Source organism: Pseudorca crassidens, chromosome 9, assembly GCF_039906515.1.
Source record: "Pseudorca crassidens isolate mPseCra1 chromosome 9, mPseCra1.hap1, whole genome shotgun sequence".
Lineage (NCBI taxonomy): Eukaryota > Metazoa > Chordata > Mammalia > Artiodactyla > Delphinidae > Pseudorca > Pseudorca crassidens.
Genome location: NC_090304.1, coordinates 80,200,589 through 80,217,403, shown reverse-complemented (window position 1 = coordinate 80,217,403; position 16,815 = coordinate 80,200,589). Strand labels below are relative to the sequence as shown.

At 36.4% G+C, this 16,815-nt stretch overlaps 1 protein-coding gene across 8 annotated transcripts in view; it reads right to left on the bottom strand.

Moving 5' to 3' along the window:
- DYNC2H1 (dynein cytoplasmic 2 heavy chain 1) overlaps window positions 1–16,815 on the bottom strand; it is a 379,694-nt gene that overhangs the window by 212,660 nt on the left and 150,219 nt on the right. For all 8 annotated transcript variants that reach the window (XR_010946253.1, XM_067750851.1, XM_067750854.1 and 5 more), the window contains exons 64-65: window positions 13,574–13,672; window positions 11,885–12,008 (exon numbers count right to left, since the gene is read on the bottom strand). Coding sequence is in view for 7 of the 8 variants with exons in the window: in XM_067750851.1 (XP_067606952.1) it covers window positions 11,885–12,008; window positions 13,574–13,672 (223 nt within the window). In the remaining variant the exon portion in view is untranslated. The remainder of the gene's footprint in view (window positions 1–11,884; window positions 12,009–13,573; window positions 13,673–16,815) is intronic.

Genomic DNA, 16,815 nt, shown 5'->3' with positions numbered 1-16,815 from the left:
GACGGGAATAAAGACACAGACACAGAGAATGGACTTGAGGACACTGGGAGAGGGAAGGGTAAGCTGGGACGAAGTGAGAGAGTGGCATGGACATATATACACTACCAAATGTAAAACAGATAGCTAGTGGGAGGCAGCTGCATAGCACAGGGAGATCAGCTCAGTGCTTTGTGACCACCTAGAGGGGTGGGACAGGGAGGGTGGGAGGGAGACGCAAGAGGAAGGGGATATGGGGATATATGTATACGTACAGCTGATTTCACTCTGTTACACAGCAGAAACTAACACAACAATGTAAATCAATTATCCTCCAATAAAGATGTAAAAAAAAGAATCCAACAAAAGAGAGAGAGGAAAAAAAAACAAAACTTCTGCTCCAGCAACTTGGGAACAGACCCCACCCCGTACAGAGCAGTGATGGCCACTGAGCAGAGAAAAAGCCCCAGCTACACCTGGCTCTGATCTAACAACTCCATCTCCAGCCTCCTACCAAGGTGATAGATGCCAGCAAACCTGAGGAAAGACATGTTCTGTGTTCACATCAGATTCAGCTCTCCCACAAAAGCCACTGGGCACAAGCAGACTGTACCACACAAAGGCACCCATTAAAGACTGCAATAGGCAACAGTTTCACTAATTTCATAAAGACAGAGAAAGTTAAGCAAAATGAGCAGAGGAATTTGTCTCAATTGAAAGAGCAAGAGAAAATCCCTGAAAAAAACAACTAATGAGACAGAAATTAAAAATTTACCAGATTAGGAGTTCAATGCATTAGTAATAAAATATGCTAACCGAAGCAGGGAAAAGAATAGCTGAACACAGTGAGAATTTTAATAATGAACTAGAAAATATAAAAAAGAATTAGTTAGAATTGAAAAATACTGTAACTGAAATGGAAAACACAATAGAAGGATTAACAGCTGACTAGGTGATACCCAAGTACAGAAAAGTGATCTGGAAGATAGAATAATGGAAATAACCAAATCAGGAAAGGAAGGGAAGAAGGGAGAAAAGGAAGGAAGGAAAGAAGGGAGGAAGGAAGGAAGAAAGGGAGGGAGAGAGGATGAAAGAAAGAAGAACAGTTTAAGGGATCTCTGGGACAACATCAGTTGTACCAACACTGCATTATATGGGTCCCAGAGGAGAAGAGAGAAAGAACGGGGTAGAAAATGTATTTGATGAAATTATAGCTGAAAACTTCATAAACCTGAAGAAGGAAACAGATATCCAGGTACAAGAAGTACAGAGGGTCCCAAACAAGATGAACTAAAAAGACACACACCAAGACATATCATAATTAAATCAGCAAAAGTTAAAGAGAAAATTCTAAAGGCAGCAAGAGAAAAATGAAGACTCTCATACAAGGGAACCTAAAGAAGGTTACCAACTCATATTTTTGCAGAAACTTTGCAGGCTAGAAGGGAATGGCATGATATACTCAAAGTGCTGAAAAGGAAAAACCTGCTAACCTACAATAGATATACAAAAATTAGAGAGAAAGAAACACAAGCATACCATGAAAGGAAATCATCAAACCACAAAGGAAGAATCTAAACGAAGAAAAAAACGAACAATAAAGAACTCAAAACTACCAGAAAACAGGTAATAAAATGGCAATAAGGACATACCTATCAATAATTACTTTAAACGTCAATGTAATAAATATTCCAATCAAAAGACATAGGGTGGGGTTTCCCTGGTGGCGCAGTGGTTGAGAGTCCGCCTGCTGATGCAGGGGACGCGGGTTCGTGCCCTAGTCCGGGAAGATCCCACATGCCGCGGAGCGGCTGGGCCCGTGAGCCATGGCCGTTGAGCCTGCACGTCCGGAGCCTGTGCTCCGCAACGGGAGAAGCCACAACAGTGAGAGGCCCGCGTACCACCAAAAAAAAAAAAAAAAAAAAGACATAGGGTGGAATATTGGATTAAAAAAGACCCATCTATGTGTTGCTTATATACAATGGAATATTACTCAGCCAGAAAAAGGAATGAAACTGAGTTATCTGTAGTGAGGTGGATGGACCTAGAGTCTGTCATACAGAGTGAAGTAAGTCAGAAAGAGAAAAACAAATACCTTATGCTAACACATATATATGGAATCTAAAAAAATAAAAAATGGTCAGAAGAACCTAGGGGCAAGACAGGAATAAAGATGCAGACCTACTAGAGAATGGACTTGAGGATACGGGGAGGGGGAAGGGTAAGCTGGGACAAAGAGAGAGAGCGGCATGGACATATATACACTACCAAACGTAAGATAGCTAGCTAGTGGGAAGCAGCCGCATAGCACAGGGAGATCAGCTCAGTGCTTTGTGACCACCAAGAGGGGTGGGATAGGGAGGGTGGGAGGGAGGGAGATGCAAGAGGGAAGAGATATGGGGACATATGTATATGTATAACTGATTCACTCTGTTATAAAGCAGAAACTAACACACCATGGCAAAGCAATTATACTCCAATAAAGATGTTAAAAAAAAAAACCAGAAAATTAATTAATTAATTAATTAATTAAAAAGACCCATCTATGTGCTGCTTACAAGAGACTGACTTCAGAGCTAAAGACACACTAACTGAAAGTGAAGGGATGGAAAAGAGATTTCACGGAAATGGAAATAACAAGAAAGTAGAGGTAACAATACTCATATCAGACAAAGTAGACTTTAAAACAAAGTCTATGACAAAGAAGAGCATCATGTAATAATAAAAGGATCAACACAAGTACAGGATGTTACACTTGTTAACGTGTATGCACCTAATACAGGAACATCTAAATATATAAAGCAAATACTAAGAGACATAAAGGGAGAAATTGACGATAACAGAATAGGAGGAGCCTTTAACATACCACTTACATTAGTGGACAGATCATCCAGAGAGAAAATCAATAAGGAAACAGGGTCTTAAATGACACCACAGGCCAGTTGGACTTAATAGATATCTACAGGACATTCTACCCCAAAAGAGTAGAATACACATTCTTTTTAACTGCACATGAAATGTTCTCCAGGATTGACAATGTGCTAAGACACAAAACAAGTCTCAACAAATTTAAGAAGACAGAAATTATATCAGGCATTTTTTCTGACCACAACAGTATGAAACTAGAAATCAGTTACAGGAAGAAAACTGGGAAAAGCACAAATATGTGAGGAATAAACAACATGCTACTGAAAAACCAATGGGCCAGTGAAGAAATTAAAGAGGAAAACAGGAAATACATTGAGACAAAAGATAACGGAAACACAACTTTCCAAAATCTATGGGATGCAGCAAAAGCAGTTCTAAGAGAGAAGTTTACAGCAATGCAAGCCCACCTCAAGAAATAAGAAAAATCTCAAATAAACAACCTAACCTATCATCTAAAGGAATTAGGAAATGAAGAACAAATAAAGTCCAAAGTCAGCAGAAGGAAAGAAATAATAAATATTAGAAAGGAAATAAAATTAAAGAAATAAAATTAGAGACAAAAAAAACAATAGAAAAGGTCAATGAAAGCAAGAGCTTGTTTTTTGAAAAGACAAACAAAATAAATAAACCTTTAGCCAGGCTCATCAAAAGAGAGAAAATGCAAATAAACAAAAGAAGAAATGCAAGAGGAGAAATTACAGCCATTATCACAGAAATATAAAAAATAATAAAAGAATACTATGAACAGTTATATGCCAACAAAATAGACAACCCAGAAGAAATGGACACATTTCTAGAAACATATAACCTGACAAGGAAGAAAGGGACCATCTGAACATACCAATTACTAACAGTGAAATTGAATTTGTAACAAAAAACCTCCCAGCAAATCCAGGACCCTCCGGCTTCACAAGGGAATTCTACCAAACACATAAAGAAGAGTTAATGCCTATCCTTCTCAAAGTATTCCAAAAAAGTGAAAAGGATGGAACACTCCCAAATTCATTCTATGAGGCCACCATTACCTGGATAACAAAACCAGACAAAGACACTACAACAAAAGAAAATTAAGGGCTAATATCTCTGATGAATATAGATGAAAAAATCCTCAACAAAATATTAGCAAACCAAACTCAATAAAAAATAAAAAGGATCATACACCATCATCAAGTGGGATTTATTCCAGGGATGCAAGGGTCAATACTCGCAAATCAATCAATGATACATCACATTAACAAAAGAAAGAATAAAAATAACATGATCATCTCAATAAACACAAAAAAAGCACTTGACAAAATTCAACATCCATTCGTGATAAAAACTCTCATCAAAGTGGGTTTACAGGGAGCATATCTAAACATAATAAAGGCCGTTTATGACAAACCCATGGCTAACATCATACTCAATGGTGAAAAGGTGAAAAGAAAGCCTTTCCTCTCAAATCAGCAATAAGAGAAGGATGCCCATCTCACCAATTCTATTCAACATAGTATTGGAAGTCCCAGATACAGTATTCAGACAAGAAAAAGAAATAAAGAGTATCCAAATTGGAAGGGAAAAGTAAAACTGCTACTATCTGCAGATGACATAAAACTATATAAACAAAACCCTAAAGTCTCCACCAAAAAACTGTTAGAACTAATAAATGAATTCAGTAAAGTTGAAGGACACAAGATTAACATACAGAAATCTGTTGCTTTTCTATACACTAACAATGAACTATGAGAAAGAGAAAGCAAGAAAACAATCCTGTTTAAAATCACATTAAAAAGAATAAAACACTGAGGAATAAACTTAACAAAGGACGTGAAAATCCTACTCTGAAAACTATAAAACATTTAAGAAGGAAACTGCAGCTGATACAAAGAAATGGAATGATATTCCAATGTCTTCAATTGGAAGAATTCATATTGTTAAAATATCCATAGCACCCAAAGCAATCTAAAGATTCAATGCAATCTCTATCAAAATACCCATGGCAGGGCTTCCCTGGTGGCGCAGTGGTTGAGAATCTGCCTGCCAATGCAGGGGACACGGGTTCAAGCCCTGGTCTGGGAAGATCCCACATGCCGCGGAGCAACTAGGCCCGTGAGCCACAGCTACTGAGCCTGCGCTCCACAACGAGAGGCCGCGATAGGGAGAGGCCCGCACACCGTGATGAAGAGTGGCCCCCGCTTGCTGCAACTAGAGAAAGCCCTCGCACAGAAACAAAGACCCAACACAGCCAAAAATAAATAAATTAAATAAATTTTAAAAAAATATCCATGACATTTTTCACACAACTAGAACAAATAATCCTAAAATTTATATGGAACAACAAAAGATCCCAAATTTCTAAAGTAATCTTGAGAAAAAAGAACAAAGCTGGAGGTATTATGCTCTCAGTCTTCAGAATATACTAGAAAGTAATCAAAATAGCATGATACTGGCAGAAAATCAGCCACACAGTTCAATGGAACAAAATAGAGAGCCTAGAAAGAAACCCATGCACTTATGGTCAATTAATCTACAACAAATGTGTCAAGAATACACAATGGAGGAAAGACAGTCTCTTCAATAAGCGATGCTGGAAAAACTGGACAGCTACATGTAAAAGAATAAAATTAGGACATTTTATCACACCATATATAAAGTAAATTCAAAACAGATTAAATGTAAGATCTAAAAAAATAAAACTCCTAAAAGAGAAGGCAGAATACTCTTTTAGATAAGTCATAGCAGTATTTTTTGGATCTGCCTCCACAGGCAAAAGGAAAAAAAGCAAAAATAAACAAATGAGACCTAATCAAACCTAAAAGCTTTTACACAGCAAAGGAAACCATTGACAACACAAAAAGACAACTACTGAACAGGAGAAAATATTTGCAAATGATATGATCAATAAGGGATTAATATCCAAAATATATAAACAGCTCATATAACTCAACATCAAAAAGCAAACAACCCGATTAAAAATTGGGCAGGAGACCTGAACAGACATTTTCCAAAGAAGAGATGCAGATGGCCAACAGGCACATGAAAAAATGCTAAACACTGTTATCGTCAGAGAAATACAATCAAAACCACAATGAGCTATCACCTCACGTCTGGCAGCTGGATATCATTTAAAAGACCACAAATAACAAATGGTGGCGAGGATGTAGAGAAAAGGGAACCCTAGTACACTGTTGGTGGGAATGTAAATTGGTACAGTCACTGTGGAAAACAGTATGGAGGCTACTCCAAAAACTAAATATAGAACTACCATATGATCCAGCAATTTTACTGCTGGGTAAACTTCCAAGGTAAACAAAAACACTAATTTGAAAAGTATATGTACTCCAATGTTCATAGCAGCATTATTTACAATAGCCAAGATACAGAAGCAACCTAAGTGTCCATTAATAGATGAATGGATAAAACAGATGTGGTATATATGTATATACCATATATATATATTAATATATATTGAAAATATATACATATACACACAATGAAATATTAGTCATAAAAAGAAAGAAATTCTGCAATTTTCAGTAACATGGATGAACCTAGAGGGTATTATGCTTAGTGAAATAAGTCAGACAGAGAAAGACAAATACTCTATATTGCCACTTATATGTGGAATCTAAAAAATAAAAGAAGTCAAAGTATATAACAAAACAAACAGACTAACAGAAATCAAACTAGTGCTTACCAGTGGGGAGAGAGAAGGGGAGAAGGGGAAGACAGGGGTATGGTATTAAGAGATACAAACTACTATGTATAAAATAAATAAGCAACAAGGATATACTGTACAACAGGGGTCCCCAACCCCTGGGCCGCGGACTGGTACCACCTGAACCATCCCCTACACCCTATCCGTGGAAAAACTGTCTTCCATGAAACCAGTCCCTGGTGCCAAAAAGGTTGGGGACAGCTGCTGTACAGCACAGGGAAATACAGCCACTGTTTTTTAATAAATTTAAGCGAAGTATAATCCATAAAAACATTTAATCACTATGTGTACACCTGAAACTAATATAGTTTTGTAAATCAACTATACTTCAATTAAAAATTATTCAGTTAACTAATTAGTTAAAACATAAACTCAGTTTAAAGGGTCTCAGCTCGGGTATACCGGCAACTTACAATGAAAGATAGATCACCATGGGAAACTGCACCTTGTCTCAGTAAAAAGGTATTCAGAGATGCTTTTTATAGAAGATGGACTTAACACTGGGTGATTTCAGAATGGTTCAAAGAAAGTGCGGTTTTGCTGGGGAATGGATGCTATCAGAAAGACCAGACAATTCTGATTTGTATCAATAATTTTGTTGATATCTAGGAGGTGTCAGAAATGGTGTCAGACTAAGCTATATGGATAAAAAAGCAGAAGTCACTCATAAGAGCAGGGAGAAGAGGATGTTTAGTTATCTTTGTGGCATGGAAGTATCCTCGTTTTTGTGCGCTGACATGCTTATGGTCACAGAGTGACCTGCCTGTTGATGGTGTTCTGTGAAATGGTTTATGTTCAACAGGAGAGCACCATGGTCAAGCTGTAGAGCCTGGCCAGCTTCCAGCCCATAGTAGTCAGGTGCTGCTTTTTTCTTCCTCATTTATGCAATGTACAAATACAAGTAAAACTCATCTGTTATAAGGCAGGAATGTGGTTATCCTTGTGGGGGACAGTGGTAAACAAAGGAGTTTGGAATGCTGAAAAAGTTCTGTATCTTGATCTGGGTGCTTACAGAAGTGTATTCCATTTGTAAAAATCATTAAGCTATACAATTGTAAGTGTATCTCAATAAAAAGTGAAAATTAAGAAGTAACTGATTTTCTCTTGTAAGACTAGTTATGAAGAGGGGAGGGAAAGAACACTCTTGCCATCCTATACTATTTGATTGTGTAACCCATCAATGCATTATTCTGATATAACATTTTTAAAAATATTTCAAAATACATGTTTTATTGTATAAAAAGAACCTTGGACATAAGTCCCTTACACTACTCTTAGAAAATATTACATGTAGAACTATAAAAGTCCAACACAGTCTTAACTGTATAAAGTCTTAATTTACATTGGAGTTAACCTACGATGGAGTTAATTTTGACTACATTTTTCTCCTGGGCACAAAATCTGTACTGTACTTTAGAGAACTGTGGAAACAGAATGATTAGGCACAAGTACAAGATTTGGTCTCACATTCTCTTTCCAGGGGAAGCCTCAACTTACATGGCTATTATTTTGGTTTCTGAGCCTGGATCAGTATTGAGTATATTTTGTTTCGATTTTTTTGGTTAACATATCTAATAGATTTGGAGCACCTGTATGTACAGATACATTAATTGGCTTTGTTTATTGTGATGCCTTGATGACTTCTTTAACAATTAGCCAAAGATACAGGCAAGATCTGCCTATAAAGTGTACCCAAATCCGGCCAATACTTATAGTTGAAAGAAATGCATCATGTTAGGAAGTGAAAAAGAAAGTTATTCTTTTTACACCAGGCAAGAGTGCTACACAATTTTATCTGTCTGGATTTCAAAATAAAAGTTGTTTGAACGTTTATTATGACCATGAAACTTAAACCAGGAAGTGGCCACCACTGCTTCCACAATGCTTGACACAGCGATGATTAAAAATATTTTGCTCACAGCAGATACTTGAACACTGCTAATGATTATTAATGATTTCTTTTTTACATTCCCCTGGGAAGAAGATGAAAATCAGTTCATCTCTTATATGCAGTATACCTTAACAGGTCCAAACTCTTCAGAAATATATTATCATCTGAATTAGAGAAATCCAAGTACCATGTGAACTGCCATATGGGTACAAACATTCCATCATATAGGTAACATCTTGGTAATGGTCTCCACTGATAAAATTGCTCACATTGTATTGTAAACCTTTCAAGCTTAACTAACTAAAGATGATGGGACTTACATGAAGGTAAACAAAAAACCCAGCCACAAAAATAATCAAATCAACATTGCTCAAGGAAATATCCCACAGCCTATTAAGAATAAACTGCTGGCTTTATAGCCACTATATACAAAGAAAGAAAATCAACAACTGAATACCTTCTTCACTTTACTAGAAGCAGCATATTCCACACCTGAAGATTTTAGTACAACCTAATAATTTATCTGGTCAACAAACATGTGGCTAAGTTTGAATGGCAGCTCCTGTAAAAGCTGCAAGTGCCAATTTTGGAAGTAATCCAAGCAGTTGTAAACCAATCCTTGTCTTTGAGCCCTATATCTTTCAGATGCACAGAATTACAGATGTCTACAAAAAAATCTCACAGATAAGAAAATCCAATGGAATGCTACAGCCATCCACTATCCATAGGTAAAACTTTTGGCAACCTATAGCATGGAATATTCTGTACAATGAACTGGCTTCAAGTAGTGCTCTTGGCTATAAAGCATGTCACCCTGAAAATAACTGAAATATACCAGTACAGAGATTCATGGGTCAGAACTGGTGAGCTAGCTTAGGGTTTCTCAACCTCAGTACTACTGACAAATTGTACTGGAAAATTATGTGTTATGAGGAGATGCCCTGTACATTTTAAAGATATCCTTGGAATAGACGCACCAAGTTGTTACAACCAAAAATGTCTCCAGTCATTGCCAAATGTCCTCTGGGGGACAAAATCACTACCATTAGAGAACCACTGGTCTAGCTGTGTTCAGGCCATTAAGCTGCCTAGACTCAACTGGGGTACCAAAGACATACCTATATGGAGAACCACCCTCTAGAAACAGATACAGCAATTAATCACAAGGTTAATCTTTATGTTGCACATACATATGCCTGTATGAAGCAGTCGTGCCTAAAGTGAAGAATTTGGTCTAAAAGAGCCAATCAAGAATGTTTAGCTATCATCTCTACTATAACTCTCGAATCCATACTCAAACCCCAGATGGAAATGAAATAACTGTAAAGGATTAGAATGATTAATAAAAATAATTTTGACATCTATTGCTAGTAAAACTTAAACTATTTGCCAACTACACTAGCCTCTCCTCCAGCAACTTCTACATAGATAGCTGGTCAAGCAGTCTTCAGCTATTTGACAGTTGCAAACTTCTACATCTAACTTCTGCCTTGGCTGAGCTACTAGGAACACAGGAAACAGAAAATTTAAAACAATGAGACTTTGACGAAGAATTGTACCTTGCTCTTCTTTTTGATCAATACATATTTGAGGGGATTTTTGAACTGCATAAATTTGAGGAGGAGAAGTACATTCTATTCCTATTACTTGTGCCTGTTTTGACATCACTATGTAGAAAGCAGTTCGTGTTGCTTAGATTAAGAACACTGGGACGTAAATGAACTTGGACACAGGCTTTGTTTTACGTCTTTCTAGGACAACCATCCTCTGTCCCCACAGGAAATGTATGACGACAAATGGCTATTCATGAGGAACTCAAAACTGCAGAAAAGGACAATCTGAAGTATACTCAAAGGGGATAACAGACTTCAACTGATGTGACGTGAACATATGCGACTCTGGACTGAAGGTGGAAAAAGTAAGGTAGGGGCAGAGGTAACGCTCTTTTTCTCAATGAAGTGAACAGAAATTAACAAATTGACCCAAACAGCCCTGAACAACTATCTGGAATAGTGTTTCACTGTGTGAACAAATCATGATGTAGAATATTATCATTTTTTACCAGATCCAATTTTAGGGGACCTTGTCAAACTCCATTCTCAGAAAATGCAGCAGATATGGCTAAAACCTAATACCAATAAGAGCTCATCGAGATATATTTAAAGAGCGCTCAAGGGTCAGCATACAGACTAAAGGGAGTCAAATCCAGATGATCCTAAAGGTTCATTTCCACCCCCTTTAAGATAGCATAGCAAGAGGTAGCTCAACAGATCTGAATTAGCTCCAGGAAAGAACAGACTGAGACCAGAGACTGAACCCCAGGAAGTAAGTCCAGGTTATATCGGCAACAGTCCCACTACTAGGGTTCTTTCCATAACATATCAATCACTGCTAGGCTAAGCATACCTATTTGTGGGATAACAGGTGATCAGTAAATAGTACATTCTTTGCTATTTCTCTGCTATTTCTCTTTCTCTATTTCTCCCCAGTAACTCCAATTTTCTAAACTTTGTGGTGCTAGCAAAGTGTGTGGTGTAAGTAAGTGTATGTACTTATATATAAGTACATGTCTATGACATTTTGCACAACAAGCTCTTACATAACTTTTCTAATATCAAAGTCTGGGTTAGGTACCTGCACAGAAAGGAGGTAACATAACAGTCCTAAGACCAGTATCCTTAGAGAGGCCTGCTTGCAAGGTTGGCCCATAACCATTGTATGGGAATTTGGATTTTGTTAAGGTTCTCACCATTCCCAGAATAGGTAAGAGTGGCTCACTGTGCTTAAGCTATTTGTTCAAACAATACGGTTTACGCTGAACACCTGCCTTCCTTTGGGGAGTCTGGAATTTTGCTACCTGCTAGACAGAGTGTGCTTACATAATAAGCCCCAATAAAAACTCTGGACACTGAGTCTCTAATAAGCTTCCTTGGTAGACAACTTTCATACGTGTTGTCACAACTCAGCCCTGGGGGAATTAGCACATTCTGTGTGACTCCAATGAAAGAAGACTCTTGGAAGCTTGCACCTAGGTTCTTGACTCCTGACTTCACCCTATGTGCCTTTTCTCTTTACTGAGTTTGCTTTGCAACCTTTCCCTGCAATAAATCTAAGCCATGAGTGCTGAATCCCTTGAGTCTTTCTGGTAAAATATTGTTCCTGGGAATGGTGCGGGAGACCCTAACATGGTGCCTCTTTTACAAAGGCACTTTAAGTTTTTTACTTGCTGTTACTATTATATTCTGATGACATTACTATAATACAGTCCCCAAAAAGTTTTCCTCTCTTTAGATTCACTGAAAAGACCAAAAATGTCAAAGTTAGTTAATGAAGTTAATTATTTTGGATTTAAAAAGTAGTTACTCTCTGGAAACTGTCAAATATTCATTTACCTTGAGCAACCAGATCTCGTCTCAATAATGGATAAAGAACAGGTTCTATACCATCCATTTCTTGTATAATAAGGGTTTTCCCAAAACGTACTGCCAACTCAAGAGCTGTGATAAAGTTACTATCCTAAGAGAATAAATAAGAATACATATGAATTCCTTTATTACCTTAGATTTACAAAAGTCCTTACAGATAATGAATGAAGCTATTAACAGCAATAACACAAATATGTTAAAATTAATATGTATGTTAACAATACAAATTATTCATGATTGCTTTTCCAGTTATAAGTACTTGGTGATGAGTCAATTTAGTTGAATAAATTATCAAATAAATTCATAAATAATTTAAATAGACATATTAGAAAAAAAGGATTTTTACATTAACAATAAAAAAGCCTTTTAAAATTTTCTACTATGATTTCAAATTGATGCAGAAATTTTCAAATTCTACATGCAATAAGTTACTCATCCAAGTATTAATAAAAACTACTTTGGGGGCTTCCCTGGTGGCGCAGTGGTTGAGAGTCCGCTTGCCGATGCAGGGGACATGGGTTCGTGCCCCAGTCCGGGAAGATCCCACATGCCACGGAGCGGCTGGGCCCGTGAGCCATGGCCACTGAGACTGTGCGTCCGGAGCCTGTGCTCCGCAACAGGAGAGGCCACAACAGTGAGAGGCCCATGTACCACGGGAAAAAAAAAAAAAAAAATAGAAAACAACTACTTTGGTTGTATTCAATATCACATTGAATGGAAGAAGAAAGACAAGACGATGAATTCTAGTAAACTTACCTTGATGTGATAGTTCTAATTACTGTAAAAAGAACCTTTAGATAAAATTCTATAACCATTCAAGAATTTTTAGGCTTTCTGGCTAGGTAAAGAGTCATTTTAAATACCACTCTAAGCCTCCAACTGTGGTTAAAAAAATTTTAAATATTTGGATAATAATTATTAAGATCTCCTACTACAACCGTAAGTGGCATTAAATATTTTATATATTATATAAAGATATTACAATTATTCTTAAACACAAGTGAGTTAGATATCCCCATTTTGTAAGTAAAGAACATTTTAAAGAGTTAATTTTTCAAGCACCTGAAGCATATCTACAAAAATTAATCATACACTAGGCCTTCCCTGATAAAAAAAAAAAAAAACTGACCAAAAATAATTTCTTTGGTGAGATAAACATGACAGTGAAAAGTCACTACACAAAACACGATGGTTACATTTCATTGACCAACTGTCAAATCTTTGTACACAACAAAGATGCTCATTGATGAGTTACAGGAACAGGAAATTAAAAAGTCAAGGAGGTTTTCCTAATTCTCCAAACTAAGTAACTTACTTCTATAGCATCCTATACTTGTCTTTAATCATAATTTAGTGTAAATGCTTATTTGTTTAGTGTAAGTAATTACTTAATTTTCATCTCCATGAGGGCAGGAATTACTCACTTATAAATTCCCAGGGCTTAGATCAACACCTTGCATACAGAAGCAATCAAACAAATATTCTTATTCCTTTTTACAAATTAGAAGACTAAAGCTAAGAAAGCTACATTTCCTTCCCAGGACCCATACCAGGTAAGTTATAAGACTCAGTTTTGAATCTATGTTTTCTGATTATAGTTCTTTTCACCACAAGATACCATTACTAGTTGGTATCTAAATTATAAGTAATACACACCTGCTGGTTAATAACTTCCAAACGTGAGTCTTTCAAATGTGTCTTTAACCATTCTGTAGCTTGGGAAGAAGGGTCTACCAGAAATGGGCAAACTCGACTCTAATTAAAAAAAAAAAAGATTATAAGCTTTCATTAAATGAAAATAATTTCCTAAAAATTATTAATCAATTAATGAGTGAGTTTTTCTCTCAGGCTTTAGAGAACACAAATATACAACTACAATGAGGAAATAAGGGTACAGTTTTTAGCGGCACCAGAGGTTACATTAATCAATTTTACTAATTAATACTAGGTAATTAAATTTAACCACAGTAAAGTGAATATAGTCTTATTTACTACACAATAACACAGAAAATGTATATTAACAATACAGTAAGCAGGAGTTCTAGTCCTAAGTTGATGCCATTTGTACCTCTCTTTTTGGTTTTAAAATACACAGCCAAGTCATTCCCTAACTTTAGATATTCTTTGGTTGAATAAACCATAGAGGCCTTACAAGAGAAGTATGAGCTAATCATAAAAGTATCGTTGAAATAATTAGCAATAAAATTATTTCTATTTTAAGACTAATTTCTCTAAAGTACTACATAGTTAATATTACAAAAGGAGTATCCTAGAAGAGAAAATTACATAAGATGATAGGTTAAGCTCTAACAAACTAGGAACTAAACTCATTACAGAACGCCTTGCACTAATTAAACTCTGAAACAGAAAATTAGAAACCTGGCATTGTGCCCTATACATACAATGCCATTTAGCAAATTAAAGGAAGCCAATTATACATTTATACATCTGATCAATTTAAATAGATGTAAATATATTTAAATAAATTTTAAACCATCTAATAGTCATTGTTACCTAGCAAATTAGATTTAAATAACAGCTGACCTTATTTTTCTTAAATTTTCACATTTATTTGAAAAATGTAATGCAGTTGTGTGCTATAGGGATAAAATAACACATGAAAGTCACAGTGAAGTGAAGACTTAGAACTGGGGTAGATCTAATAAGAACATGGATGTTATCTTAGTGGCATACCAAGAGGGAGAGGGATGGTGGGAATCACATGCCCTGGGGATTAACAGCATTTTATCAGAAATGCTGTTTAAAATTGCCAGCACATGGTGATAATAAAGAGCTGACTGACTTTAAAACAGCTTTATTATTGTTTTAAAACTCTCTCTAGACAATGCGGCCTCTTTTTACCTGCACCCAGAATGGACCACTCCCACCACAGCTCCACAGTGCTACCCCACTGTATGATCTTCCCCCAACATCTATTTCTGGAGGCATCCAGAAATAGCAAAATAATATGGCTAGCAAATAGCTTCTTAAGTATTACCGAAGTATTACACCTAGGTTTTAGATCTCATTTTATGCTAGCATTCAATAGCAAACATTCCACAAGTAAACTAGATTTTGCCTAACCACAAAAATAACTATTTTAAATTTTAAAAAAGTTCTTACCCATGATTTTAAACCAATGATCTGATGCAGTTAAAAAGAGAATAAGATAATGTTTCAAAAAATCATGTTTTTAGCATAGAAAATATGCTTAAGAATTTCAAAGAAGGGCTTCGCTTGTGGCGCAGTGTTTGAGAGTCCCCCTGCCGATGCATGGGACACGGGTTCGTGCCCTGGTCCGGGAAGATCCCACATGCCGCGGAGCGGCTAGGCCCGTGAGCCATGGCCGCTGAGCCTGCGCGTCCGGAGCCTGTGCTCCGCAATGGGAGAGGCCATAACAGTGAGAGGCCCGCGTATCGCAACAAAAAAAAAAAAAAAAAAAGAATTTCAAAGAATACTTACAAGTTTGTGTTCACCTTATTTATACTTCTCCAGAGATTTAGAGAAGACCTCTGAGGTATATTTTAGGTCTGTGTTCCATGATTAAATGTGGTAAAATTCTACATTTAACAAATTATAGTAGATCTAAAAATAGTGAGCTTTCATTCATTCATGCTAATCATTCATCTACCATATGTTGAATAATGATTATAATAAGACAACACGAGAGATACAAAAATTAATAAGATACATTCCCTTACCTTCATTGGTCACACATCTAATAAAGAAGCAAAAAAACGAAAATTTTTTCAATCAAAAAGGACACAAAATTCTATAGGTGGATCACAGGCAGAGTTAGGAGAAGCTGCTAGGAAGCAATTCAAGTCAAACTAGGTCAAAAAAAATAGGACTTGGCCAGGCAAAGAAGTAAAAAAAGCAAATTAGGCCAAAACAACAGCCTGATTGAGAGAAGAATGGAAAGCTGGGAGTATCTGGAAAACTACCAGTAGTTTGGCATAGTTGGAATAAAAAGTATAGACAAAGATGATGCATATAAAATGGCAGGAGTAATCAGAGGTCTTTCTGATCATGAAGAGCATTTTATGCCATGTTTAAGGATAATGAAATTTTTATACTGCAGGTAGTGGGTAGTCACTGAAATATATTAATCAAGGAACTGTGATGATCAGATTAACATTTTAGGAGGATCACTCCAAAATAAAGGAACTGATACAGGGGCAGGGGACCAACTGCTATAATAATGTATTTATCCAGGTACAACATGATGAAGGCCTAAGTGAAGCCACTGGCAGTAGATGTGGTTAGAAGAGAATGAATTCATGACACATTTGAGAAGTAGATTTGACAAGACTTGCTGAATAACTAACTGAATGTAAAAGTAAAGAGACATAGTAAGAATGAGTTGCAGATTTGCAGTTTGCATTACTGGACCAAGACTGTGACATCTCCAGTGTTAGGAAATAAAAGAGAAGCAGGTTATAGGGAGTGGGTGAGGAAGAGAAACAATTATTAAAGTACATAGCTACCTTTGCCTAGCATGCATGCCCCACTCAATGCATTTCTCATGGGATTATCAATCATCTAGCACTGCACACAAGAGATGAGCAGGTGACCCAAACTAACCAATATTGGCAAAAAAAAAATGATTAGGTAGTGGACATTTTTGAAAGCGATTATTTTTTTTCTTCCAGTTTTACTGATATAACTGACACACAACACTGTGTAAGTTAAGGTGTATAGCATAATGATCTGACTTACATACATCATGAAATGATTATCACAGTAAGTTTAGGGAACATCCATCATCTCATACAGGTACAAAATTAGAGAAATAGAAAAAAATTTATTTTTCCTTGTCATGAGAATTCTTAGGATTTGCTCTCTAAGCAACTTTCATATATAACATACAGCAGTGTTAATTATATTTATCATGTTGT